This window comes from Gobius niger, assembly GCF_951799975.1.
Source record: "Gobius niger genome assembly, chromosome: 16".
Classification (NCBI taxonomy): domain Eukaryota; kingdom Metazoa; phylum Chordata; class Actinopteri; order Gobiiformes; family Gobiidae; genus Gobius; species Gobius niger.
Window position 1 is genome coordinate 13416921 of NC_136867.1, and position 13139 is coordinate 13430059.

Genomic DNA, 13139 nt, shown 5'->3' on the forward strand with positions numbered 1-13139 from the left:
GGGCATTTAAAGAGTTGAAAACATGTGACAAAGTTTTGGTCAGTTCCATTTTCTCCATGATACACAAAGAAGCAACCTCAAGTGAATTTCTCCAATGAGAGATGATCTATTTCAGTGAATGTTGATGAATTTATTTAAGTATCTATTTTCTGGATCAGGCTAGAACATAATACTTCCTGAACTCACTTAAAAACGTTTAAATGAACGCACTGTAGGTAAGTAAAGCAATTATACAGGTGCATTAACAGGTGTCTCGGTGGCTGGGTGGTGTGTTCCCAGATGCTGCACTGCCATCTGCCCACTGCCTGGTCCCAGTGGCTTTCAAATAAAGGAAATGCAGGGGACAAATTTCACTCTTCTTTTGACTGTAGTGTTGCTGGCATATATCATTTTATGATAGGAGAAGGGCTGCCCAAATCAATAGCACCTTGTAGGGCAATAAAAGAAAAAGAAAAAAACGTAGGCCTTTGTATTTACCTGAGTTTGTTGTTGTGGTGCCAGTGCCTGGGGAGTTTGATGTTGTGGTGCCAGTTCCTGGGGAGTTTGATGTTGTGGTGCCAGTTCCTGGGGAGTTTGATGTTGTGGTGCCAGTGCCTGGGGAGTTTGATGTTGTGGTGCCAGTGCCTGGGGAGTTTGTTGTTGTGGTGCCAGTGCCTGGGGAGTTTGATGTTGTGGTGCCAGTGCCTGGGGAGTTTGATGTTGTGGTGCCAGTGCCTGGGGAGTTTGTTGTTGTGGTGCCAGTTCCTGGGGAGTTTGTTGTTGTGGTGCCAGTGCCTGGGGAGTTTGTTGTTGTGGTGCCAGTGCCTGGGGAGTTTGTTGTTGTGGTGCCAGTGCCTGGGGAGTTTGATGTGGTGACTGATGAACTGGTGGGGTCCACTCTGCTGGTAACTAGGCCTATATCAAGCGTATCCAGATCTGACTGTGACTGCAGGTTGGTCCAGACCTTGACCACAGAGGCTTCTTCAAAAGTCTTCATGTCTGGCAGGTTTGCTCCCAAGAGGTTTTTCACTTCCACAACAGTCAGATTCTGAGACATTAAAACAATGTTCAGTCGTTTAGCCATTTTGAATCAACTTCGGAGACATTGTCTGATCTGGGGCTTTTGTAGTCAAATGTAGGTGTTTTATAATACAGAATACTTAAATTAACTTAAACGGATCTCCCCAACACCTTTTCTCACAACCCCCCTGACCCCAACTTTCCGCAATCATTTCCAGCACACATAGTGGACCACACCTCTTTTGGGTAGGTGTAAATTTTGCATAGGTTTAATTTTGTTGAGTTTAGATTTTTTAATTTGAATGTGCCTTATGACATAGAAATTCAAAAATAATTGTAATAACACTACATCAAATAAATTCCTTCAAAGTGAAAAAAAAGAGCATGCTACTGCTTTTCTATGTGTGAGAAGGATTGGGATGAAGTGAAACCTTATTAATAACCCACATCTACTCATGTGTGGGTTATAAATAAGTTACCTAAATGCATGTAAAACATAAAATGTGTGCGTGTATCTTTACAAATATGAACTTAAGATGAAATAAATGTCCCTTACATTAATGACTTGAGGGTCTAGACTCTGGAAGGTGTTGATGTCCATGTTGAGGTTTTGAGTAGTTAATGCCTTGATGTCGTCAAGGCTGGCTCCACCTAGAAAAAGCATTATTAATCATCAAACGGAATACATTGTTTTAATGTGAGTGGGAAGATGCTGTTTTACCTAAGTAGCCTCTGATTAAGTTGTAATGGGTGGTCGGATTGGAACTCAGTGAGCTGAAGGCAGTGACGCCGATCTCATACAAGGCTCTCTTCTGCTCAGGTGAACATGACTCCACATTCAGTGACTTGGCATTTCTAAAATACACAAAGCAAATATTAATGGATATAGTTTTCAATAAGATTCTGTATACACTGTGTGAATATAGACCTGAGATTCTCTGGAATGATGTTTTTTAATACAGTGACGTCTAATGCACATATATTGGCGTCAATGGTGTTCAGCTCAGATGTTCCCAGAGAATTGCCAGGTGTTTCCAGGTACTTAGTGATTACGGCGTTGGCCTAAAAGAACAATATGTTACAGTTTTCATTCAACACAAACACAAATATTATGATTTTTGTAACTCTACCTTTGCCGTCTCCCATGATCCATCCTCAGGTTTCATCAGTGCTGACAGTGTGTCAATTTTGGTGATGCTCCATTTGGAGATGTCGCTGAGAGTGGCCGCGCGAGAGACGGAGCCCAGCACCTGGACGTTTTCTTCAGAAACACCAGAGGGGTATGCCTGAAGGACATAAGGATTGGTTAGAATGCTCACAGCTGTTTACTTTCATGTAGTATTATCATTGCTTAATCATCATGAAGAATGTTTACCTCATTCAGTTTTCTCAGTATGACCCCTTGGAAGTCGTCGTCATCAACCTTTTCACAGATGAAGTTCAGGTTTTCCTTCAGCACGGGAACATCCAAGCACAGATCGAATTGTGTCTGATCATAGCCGAACGGGAACGAAGAATCACGAACTGTAATACTGGTGATGTTACCGACGGTGCAGCCTTGAAAAAAGAAATACATTTATAAGTAATATTTCCTGTAACTTCCAAGTGAAAAAAAAGAAAAAAAAAAGAATCAAAGACATTACCAGCTCCCCGTTTCGCTCGGCGTGGGTTGATTTGTTTGAAAAAGGATTTAAGCTTTTTCTTATTGTGCTTCTTCCGTGCTCCAGGCATAAACTTCTTCAGAAACCTTTTCTTTACTTTCTAAACATTCAAACATTAAAAAACATTAAAAACATGCAAATATATAATGCAACTTAAAAAGACTGTAAGAGTGGATGCATACAAATTTAATGTTACTCCAGAAGTCTCCACTCAGATACAGAGGAATAGGGGCCAGATTTTGCAGTGTTTGTTTATTCCATGTATTGACATTTCTATAGGAGAAGTGATTCATCAATTACTTACACAAATTGACACTACATTTTATATATTTTTTTAAAAGTGTAGATCAATGCTTATTATGACAAACTAAGAGTTGTACCCGTAGGATGTTTTTCCAGACAGCAGCAGGGTCTCCATTGCAGCCACTTGGCTCTCAGAGAAGTCCTTGCATGACTTGAGGTTATCCAAGATGGACGGGTCAGAGTTCTGGATGTAAGAGCTGTTCAGTTTGCAGCACAAGCTCCCCAGGACAGCCACCTCCTCTTTGCTCAGATTAAATCCGCTTATTCCCTAGAGAGATAAAAACAAAGACATTTAATAATTTGTAGCTAAATAAATAAATACATGTACAAGGAGTAGCCTTACCAGACACCCCTGGGCTTCATTGAATATTTTCTGTCCTTTTTTTAAAATGGAGGAGCTGACACTAATATCTGCAGCTCCTACAGCCGAAAAGTAGGACCTGCAGTTGGTTTTCTCAACATCTTTGGAGCTACGATAAAAAAACGATGAGAAGATAATTATCGCGGGATAATCAAAGTTACTAGATTCTGTAAAGCTTTCACATGGTAAGTACTCACCTGAAGTAGAGCAGCATGTCTGCGGGATATTCGTTGAAGTTTTGGTTGAGACTTCCATTTAACAAGTTGTACATACAGGTCAACTGCGGAGGACATAAGAAGGAATTTACTATTAGCTTATGTCATGGGTGTTTTCAACCCCACATTTGACAAATTGAAATTACCTGAGGCTCTTTAAGTGCCACTTTTTTACGTCCATTCCTTGGCCTGCACGCGCGGACAAGTTTCTTGATTTTAGATTTAGATGCTTTCCGGACTGCTGTGCACGTGAATCCTTGCAGTATTTCTGAAGACAGCCTTTGAGGGAGAAATTACAAGATCAACAGTGGAAAAATATATCATACGCACGTTGAAATAGGTTTTGATGATGATCCGCTTACTCTTCCGAGTCAAAGTCCGCTGTAGCCACAGATTCGAAAAGCATGCCAGCCTGAGAAAGAGAGAGAAAAAAATGAGACACTATACTAGCAACCTTTGTTAATAGCAAACAATACAAGATGAGAGACAAATTTGAATTAATATCTTCGGAGCACCTGATCCGGTGTCCATTTCTTTTTGTTGATAACGTTGATGTCCACTGTTTCCGTTGTAAACAGCAGCTGGGACATTGGAATCTCCGTCGCCATTTCATCGGGCACGTTCAGCACCACGTTAGCTGGAGATTGGTCCACAGAGATGATCTATTGGCATTTGGATTTGTTGTTAACATGCGTTTGTGCCATTACTGTCTTGCACTACAGAAGTATTGACTTGTCGGACTTTGTTACCTTTTGAACAAAGACCTGCTGGACGACTGGTGACGCACTGAGCATGTTGTTTACAAATGTGGCGTCACTGGAGACAGTCAGCAGCTCGGATGGGGGAACACTTTCCATTGTTTCGGAGGAAATGCCAGTGACGAGGGTCCCCACAGATACCAGAGATGACCCTGTGTTGAGCTGTTTGACAGGAATGTAATGATTATTATTAAATATACAGTAGAATTACACATGTTCACAAACTGAATCAATGAATTCAAACTCAACAATTAGATTAGTCCAAATATATAGAGGGAAAGTAGGCTATTCCTACGAGCAACTATACCAAGTCCGACACAGGGTTTAAACTGGAACAACACAAAACTTGGATTAAACAAAAGAACAATAAACAAAAACAAATCTGGAACTAAAACAGGTCTAAACTAGACCACATTAGGGCTAATTCTGAGTTGTTGTGCTTGTGTCGTCACGTAGCTGTGTGTGGCTAATAACAGCTAAAGCAGAGGAGGCGCTAACACTCCAGAAAACACTTTCTACTCTACACAGAAGTCTCCACAAAAGTACATTCTTCATAAAGCTTCATAAAACATGTCACCCATGACTGAAAAAAAGTCCATCTCTGTTATATTGGTCTCAGAAGCTTCAGTTTCCTCTTGTTGCTTGACAGAGACAGCAGCTAATGCTAATGCTGCTCTCACAGATCCGCAGCATCAGAAAGAGAGGCTGTTTTCCCACTTTTTATGGAGGCAGCCAATCAGCATTCAGCTGGTGGGTGTTACAACCCACCCCTTGCTTTGATGCTGAGCCTCCAAGCAATTAATAGACGGCCAATCAGAGGCTGTATTCTAATAAGTGAGCATCGATGGATATTCACATCAAGCTTCTGGCAGCTCTGAGGCACAGGGAGACGATAGGGAGGACCACACTGAAACACCTGATTAACAACTGACTTTCTCACATGATTGAACACACAAAATAGAATTAAGTTCATTTGGGAATTTTCTTTTGTAAACATTTTGGGGGAAGTTCAGCTTCCCTTGTCAGTGAGGAGCTGCCACTGGTGTGTTATAAATTGGAAAAAAATAGAAAACTAATAGATGTGATTATTAATGAATTGAACCTTGTTGCCTGATGTCTGCAAAGTTTGAATAAAAGCAGAAGCCTGCTCTTTATTCCAGCTGTCGACTGATCCGAGCGTGGGCAGAGAGGACATGAGCACTTTGGGAGGAATAGAAGTGATCTGGCTTAGACTAAGGCCATCACTGGAATTGCCCAGGTCTGCTAACGTTTCTGCAGAGAAGGCCTTAATGTTGGACACCAGCGCTGCATTTCTCTGGAACACAGAAATATTTCACAACTGTTAATTCTCCCTATAAGGTATCCAAGCACAGGTTCTATTTCATCCGGGATTCATAGAACCGTAACTCTCGATTAGTGACGTAATGGGCACTTTCTTGGTTTCTCTTTGTCCAAACCCATATAGAAAGTTTCCCATTCAGTCACTAGGAGCAATTTAGACTTTCCATGCAATGAGATAGACTTACCTCAGGGTCATCAAATCCAATGCAGTTATCAAGCTGACTTAAGATTTGGAACGCGTCGGCTTCAGTTAAGGAGATGAATGCTAAAGTTGGGATTTCAGATGAGCACAAGAGGGTTCTCGGAAGCCTATAACAATTTAGAAAATAATACAATAATGTGATAAAAAGCATTTATTCAAGTCTTTTTCTGCTATACAATGTGCAGCTTACATGACAGGGGTGTACGCTGGGTTGTATTGATAAAGGAGCGTGAGATAGTTGTCTCTCAGATCCTCTGAAATGACTGAACTGTTAAGAAGCTTAAGGTTTGCGGGATCCTCAAAGAATGAAGCACCCTTTGAAAGAGCGGAAGTCAAGAAAGAAACACAAATGTCAAAACAAGAAATCATTAAAAATTTCAGTAACGTTAAGAATTGCAATATGAGGACATACTTCACTAGGTGGAATGAAGGCATCGAAATCATCCACAGTGACAAATGTTATAAAGCTGCCGATGTACTGAACAAACCAGGATGTTGAGTTTAGCTCTGCATCACTGGCATTATAACACTTGACCACAGAAACTGAAAGCAAAGCATTAGCAAACAAAGAGTTATTTAAGGACTCATTTTCTCTACAAAGCTAAAGCATATTAAAGCTCAATATTCTCACCATTGCTCAAATAGGTTTTAATGCTTTCATACACATCATCTCTTCCAAATTTGGAGTTGTTGTAGGTGAAGTTATTTCCCATGAGAGAGACACTAAGACAAATAGAGTGATCAGTTAGTAAACAGCAATTTCAAAAGAACATTTTTCTTTTCTTTACTGCGATACTTACAATTCCTGGAAACCGAAGCATGACGAATTCTGCACTTGAGAGGGGCTGATGAGGCTCTTGCTGAGGAAACGTAAATACTTTCTTAGTCGGTGAAACAACTGGGAAGCTTCTGATCTGCTTTTGCTCCTCAGGGCTGAGGGCCAAAAACAAGGAAGTGTCTTCGACTTGACATCGTCTGGGACATCCTCCTGTAGGCACAAAATATATCTTATAAGGAGAGGCCAGTCCAGATAAAACAGGGAATGTTGGCGTTCATTTCATTGATGCATTTCATGGATGCACATGTTTGCACATACTTACATTTTCTAAGAACTCTGGTGTCTTGTTGTAATTATTGTAGATGTTACAAATATCACCGCTCCCGATCACATTGGGTTGACTGAGTAACTGGCTAAACTCTGATGTCGGGATTGTATCCAGAAGCTGTCGGAATTTGGATATATACATGTAAAAAAACTTGAATGATTTTGAAACTAACTTTCAGCCACATTTTTTTTACCTCTTTCTCGCGACCCGTTGGCAACAGAGATGAAAACATGGACAAATCAGGAAAGCCAAAACCAAGGTAAGTGTTTCTCAGGAAGATGTAGAAGCTCCCCCCTTTGTAACACTTAATGGGAGCCGGTCCTGGTTTGTAAAACAACTCAAATTAGATTGTACAATTTTCTTGCGCACAGTTTAGTTTAGCATACAAACCTTGGAGGAAAAGAAATATGTTTCTGAAAATCTCCTCTTCCGTGGTTTTGCTCAGTGTCAGTCGCTGCTTGTTCAATAAGGTAATCCTAAATCCATACACAACCGTCAAATACTGTTCCCTTTTGATTTAGTCAGACAAAAATAAACTCACGAAAACAAAACAAAAATTCTTACATGTGTTGGCTGATGTTACACGTCCGGTTTGTGATGGCATCAAACAAAGGTGTCACAAGAGTGGACGAGACATTGTAGAGGAGAGGATTCAGACGATCATTGAGCCATAACAAGAAGTCATCGTCACTGACTGATGGAGAAGATAACTGGGCCTTTTCCAGTGCTGTCTCAAGAAGGGCTGATGTCACCTCCTCTCCGTAGTTGGTTTGGTTTCTCTATGGAAATTTGAAATACATACAAATAAGAGAAATGTTGTCACTTTAAATTTGACGTATCAATCCTGCATAATTAATTGTAGCTTTATATTGATTTGTTTGTATTATACATCTAATAATGTGTTTGTCAAAAAAAATAAAAATAAAATAAAATAAAATAAAGATAGAAATCTCGGGGTGATCATGGACTCAGAATTTTATCAGTCATAAGTTTGTTACATCAGCGGCCTATTACCATTTTAAAAAGATGGCTAAAATGAAACATAAAACATAGTGTCTAAACAAGACTTGGAGAGGCTAATTCATGTGTTTGTCGTCAGTCGATTAGACTCCTGTTACGCCCTGCTCACTGGCCTCTCTAAACCAGATCGAGATCGAGTCCTGACCAGAACTAGGAAATACGACCACATTAGTCCAGTGCTCTGGTCTCTGCACTGGCTTCCTATCGCTCAGAGAATAGAATCTAAAACAGCACTGCTAAACAAGTCTCATCATGTTCGGGCACCAAAGTATATAAGCAGGCATGTTACAGCCATATGAGCCACCTCGGGCCCGGAGGACCTGAGGGGTCTTTTTGCAGTTCATAGAGTCACGACTTAACGCGGCATTTCAGTTTCATTCAGCAAAGGTCTGGAACAGTCTCCATGAGGACATGAGACCGGCCTCACCTCTGACTATGTCCAGGCTGAAAGCACTGCTGCCTATGACAATTTAACGGATTTGAACAAATTTGAACTTATATAGCCTATATTTTTTTCTTATCTAATTGTATTAATTGATTTGTTTTTATTGTTTTTTTATTTTATTTTCCATTGTATTTCTGTGTGTTTGGTGATGCCTTTGACATGAAATATGCTGTGAGTCTCGACCCGACGCCCCGCACACAATAAAAAGCCGCTGCGAAATTCTTAGTAGTAGGTGAGTTGGTACACAATGGATATTCGTCATCCAATCACTTTTTATGTTATTAAAACCACTGTTTAAAATATACATCACGAGCAACGTGCAAATGATTGGCGTCTAGGGACGGAGTAGCTGGGCAAGGTTAGTGCCAGGTCAGGGTTAAGCTGATTGCTTGTATGTATCATGACTTGCGATTGATTGATGTTCCAACTCACCTACGAACAAAAATATTTGCGAGCCGCTCTGCTGCTGGCTGTCACTCAAACGGGAGCGTGTCATGTGACCGCAAGTTTACTGTGGAGAATGTGCGCTTGATGCTTTGTTTTGCAACAGCGCCTCTGAGGTATGCTCTGAGGACACCTTTGAAATCAGTCATGGACTTATCAGGAAACAAGGAGCAGAAACTTTCCCGAGGCTTTCTACCACAACTTTTACCACATCATGGACATCTCTTTCTACGTAAAGTGGAGCAACCATGACGCGCTACAAGAAGCTGCTCTCAGGTTAGTAAGAAGCTGTATCTTGTTATTTTAGCTCTGCCTTGCTTCTTGCTGCTGCATTAGGCTATTTTCTACACGTGTGCCTGTCCCGCATGTGCGTGGGCGCTGCCATTTTTTTGGAGCGGAGATCAAAGTCATGAAAGGGCTATTGGCGTAATAAAAAACACATAATACTGGACAATCAACAAAGATTTGCTGACTTTGTGTGGCATGTATGGATAAGAATGCACTCTAGGCCTTTGTTGTAAGCCAATAATGTAAGAAAACAATTGGGTTATGTGTGTTTTTTCTAACCCGACCCACCCACACCGTCAGTTTGCTGTGCATTTGAGGTACCCCACCCACCCGAATCCGCGGGCCGGAGGCTGACCGTGGATGTCGGGTCGACCCGCGCATCACTACTGTAAAAATAAACTTGGCATGCCTTACCTGTTTTGCCTTTGTCAAAGGACCATGTAGAAAGGAACAAGCTTTAATGTTCATCTAACAATGTGCAAACAAATCAATGCGTTCACCTCAAGGTGTTGGATGATTTATAATGGGCTTTAACAATGCGGACACTTCACTTTTCTGATCAGTTTTAAGGCAAAATCCAGGAAATACAAAATGGAGCATTCGACAGTAGAATAAAAAAATACCAAATTAAGCAGGATTGCTCAAACCTGTGTGAATGAAGTGAAATATCTCTCGACTCTTGGTATGTTTTTGATGAGGGAACAATATTGTAATATGGTAAAAAAAAAAAAAGCAAAAAAGTTGATTTTGCATTGATATGTCCCCTTAAATTTGTGTACCTACTACCTACGCAATTAATTACAGACAACATATAAGAAAGGGTGAAGTTGATTTTGTAGATGACGCCGAAAGTTTTAAAATGTATATATTTTCTTAAAAATATATAAAATAAACCATTGCTTAACAATTAGAGAAACTGGTAAAGAAACCTCTTTAATTGTTACTGACTTTGATGCCACATTCGGAGTTATGAATTATACAGTTGGCATATTTAACTAAAGCCAATTTTATTTTTTATTTAATCTAGCAACTTATTGACATTAAATCACTACTACTACTTGTATCCAAACTTACCCGGATGTTCGGTGTGACTCCATCATAGAAAGAGCCCAGATCTTGAGGGCGAATGGCAGTCATGACTGTGGCCACATCTTCTCTTGTTTGCAGCTGTCCCGGGGTTCCTGCCAGCTCGACTAACTGACTAAAAGTAAGACGGTCTGCCACGTTCACCTACAATTTACATGGTCCAGGTAAGATGCCAGAAAAATGAATGCAACAACACAACACAACATATTTGTAATACAGTATACATAACTTACTCCTTTAAAATCTTTCTTAAGACTTCTCAAGATTGAGAAAGATGCATGTGTACTGAACTGAGCAAAGTTTTTCTCAAGCCAAAGTCTGTCATCATCATTTGAGCCCACACATGAGACACCTATGAAGGTAAAATGGAACATAGTTAAAGGGAACAGAAATTTCAAGCAGCTTACGTCACGTTACTTTGTTTTTTTTTATTTACCAGAGGATGCATGTCTTGAAAGGTATCGTCTTGTGAAGTTGAATACGTACATCGTTTGTAACTTAGAAAGTTGAAAAAAAACTTTGTTGCATCCTTTTATGCTGAAAAGCCATGAAAAATGTTAATATAAGAGAGCCCAGAAATCTTAGCAGTGACTGTATTTACTCACATTTGTTGGTAGGAGTCACAGCTGATGTTTAGAGGGATTATTTCGAAGGTATTTGAATCAATGCTTGGAAGAAACAATGGTAGATGAACTTGGAACCACAGCTTGAATTCGTCAGCATTTAACAGAGGAAGTTTTGGGCCCAGCGCTGTTAATGTTAAGTTGAAGATGATGTCCCTGATATGTGGTTCAATGGACGTACGATTTTGCTAAAAAAATAAGAAATAAAAAATCAAAGGATCAGAACAGATTTAAAGAATGGTGATACGAGAATATATAGAGTACAATTGTCAATGTAGATTTACATAAAAAAGGAAATATTATAAATCTCTATTATCCGTGAACACACCTGGATACATGAAAATTGAAAGTGAACAATTACAGTGTGAAAGGATTTTACCTGAATGCTGATGTTTGAAAAGACCTCAAAGAACTGAACAAGCTTATTATCATCATCCATGTCGTCATCATCATCAGCAGCCGGCTTTGTTAGGCTCTCAAACACTTTCTTGACGATGGTTTCATTCTCTAAAGCGCCACTCTCTGGATCCAGGAGCAGTTGTGCCTTTTGGTTTGGTGCGAGAGAGTCCACAATTTCCTCCTGGTGGGACAAAGAAAATGTTTCATATATTTTCATTGAAACTTAAAAAAACAAACAGGCTTCTTATAATGTGGTCTTCTCTATTGGTGGGAGATGTTTACAATCCTGGGTTTACCTGCGATAAATTGAAGACTCTGAGTTCGGCGTAACTACACAATTTCTTGAATGGGCCAAGGTTTATCTCCAGCCAATCAGCGGATGTTTCAATGCCGTTGTTGCATTCTAGGATGTATGGAGTTTATGTTAGCACATTTGTGGTGACAGTTTTTGCATCGTTTTATGCAAGCCTCAGCTTGTAACAACTTTTGACCATGTGACAAATCTGCTCTCAACCCCTACCTGGTTTGGTGATCATATTTGCAGGGTTCTTCAGGTATTGCAGAAGAACAGCTTTTAGTTCTTGCAGCCTTTTCCGACTCATGCCCGCGTAAACTCCGGACAATCCTTTGACACTGATCAAACAAAGCAGATTTATAATTCAAAGCACTCCCTATGTTCACAATGGAGGATTTCTGTTGTTGCCTGATTTAATGAGACTTACACAAAGCGATAGTTTGTGCAGTTTAGGTCTCCTGTCACTGTCCTGAGCATCCGAGGACTGAAGTTTGGAAGGACAGGTTTCAGTTTCACAACGAACCAGCTTTTCCAGTCATTTTCTTTGAAGGTGCGGAACTGGGGTCTGATTATGGCAAATGTACGATTCATGATGAGATCACCGGCATCAGCTTGTAAAACTGGGGGCTGTCAAATTGAGCATAAAATGACGATTAGATAAATGTTATTTACTGAGTGCAAGCATTGGACGACAGAGCAATCCACTCCGGACCCTCAGTGTTGAGGAACAACCTACCACTCCTTCAGCCAGCAGTTGAGTGAGAAACTGGTCCAAATTTTCCACAGGATCTCCTTCCTCTAGTCGGTCAAAGATTTTCACAATTGTGCGTGTGTCATTCAGGGCCCCTGAGCTCCGCGACAGCTCTGCTACCTGACCAGGGGTCAGTGCACTCAGTGTCTCCTCCTGTAAAAAGGGGACCATCGTTTGATCAAGGAAGAGTACGAGTCAACATGTTGGAAAATGTTTAGGGCTGAGTGGCCTCTTCATATGCGCTCTATACTTACAATGGAAATGTTTGGATTGAGGCTTTGCAAATCCTGCACTGTTGCAAATTCAGAGAAGCGGCCTAAGTTGTCCTGCACCCAGCGTCTGCTATCGTTGGAGGATAAGCGGCAACCAGGATCTGCAAAGAAAAAATCAAAAATGGAAATCTTTAGACTTGAGACATCTCACCACATGAAAAAATATACTTTAGGTGAAAATCTGTACCTGATCGGTTAGTTCTTGAAAGGAATGGTTTGATCAGGTGGGAGAAAACGTCTGGCGCTGCATTACGGTCCATGGATGTACTTTGGCTGTCGAAGGTTCGGATTCTGTAATGTGACATAAGAAATTTAGAGTCAATCAGGTGAAACTATTGCACTTTTGTTATGTTTAGCAGTGTTCTATAAAACTGAGGCTTACACAGCGTGGTAGCTGGAGCAGCTGAAGTTTCTGGAGCTGAGACAGAAGAGAAAGTTGCGCGATGGGGAGGCTAACAATGGGCGGATTTGAGTTTGGAACCAGTTTCCAACAAAGGTCTGATTTTGCAGCTGTGCGCTGTTAAAGCTGGGTGTTTGTATTTCTCCAATTGCTTCAAGAGCCGTTGACAA

General features: G+C 40.6%; 1 protein-coding gene across 1 annotated transcript; it reads right to left on the reverse strand.

Moving 5' to 3' along the window:
* Positions 1-241: 241 nt before the first annotated feature.
* On the reverse strand, positions 242-11012 carry LOC306976356 (uncharacterized protein; the record flags this gene model as incomplete). Its single annotated transcript, XM_079574275.1, has 30 exons — positions 10835-11012; positions 10666-10766; positions 10463-10581; positions 10218-10373; positions 7511-7725; positions 7337-7422; positions 7140-7267; positions 6941-7063; positions 6641-6828; positions 6472-6563; positions 6253-6383; positions 6031-6155; positions 5824-5947; positions 5400-5612; positions 4289-4459; positions 4055-4201; positions 3902-3951; positions 3686-3818; positions 3522-3604; positions 3307-3433; positions 3041-3231; positions 2843-2933; positions 2643-2760; positions 2375-2556; positions 2130-2285; positions 1928-2061; positions 1721-1854; positions 1556-1650; positions 478-1027; positions 242-318 (listed from the first exon to the last, which is right to left on the reverse strand). Exons 2-30 carry the CDS (start codon positions 10715-10717, stop codon positions 242-244), a joined length of 4191 nt encoding a protein of 1396 aa, XP_079430401.1. The 5' UTR covers positions 10718-10766; positions 10835-11012.
* Between the last annotated feature and the right edge of the window lie 2127 nt (positions 11013-13139).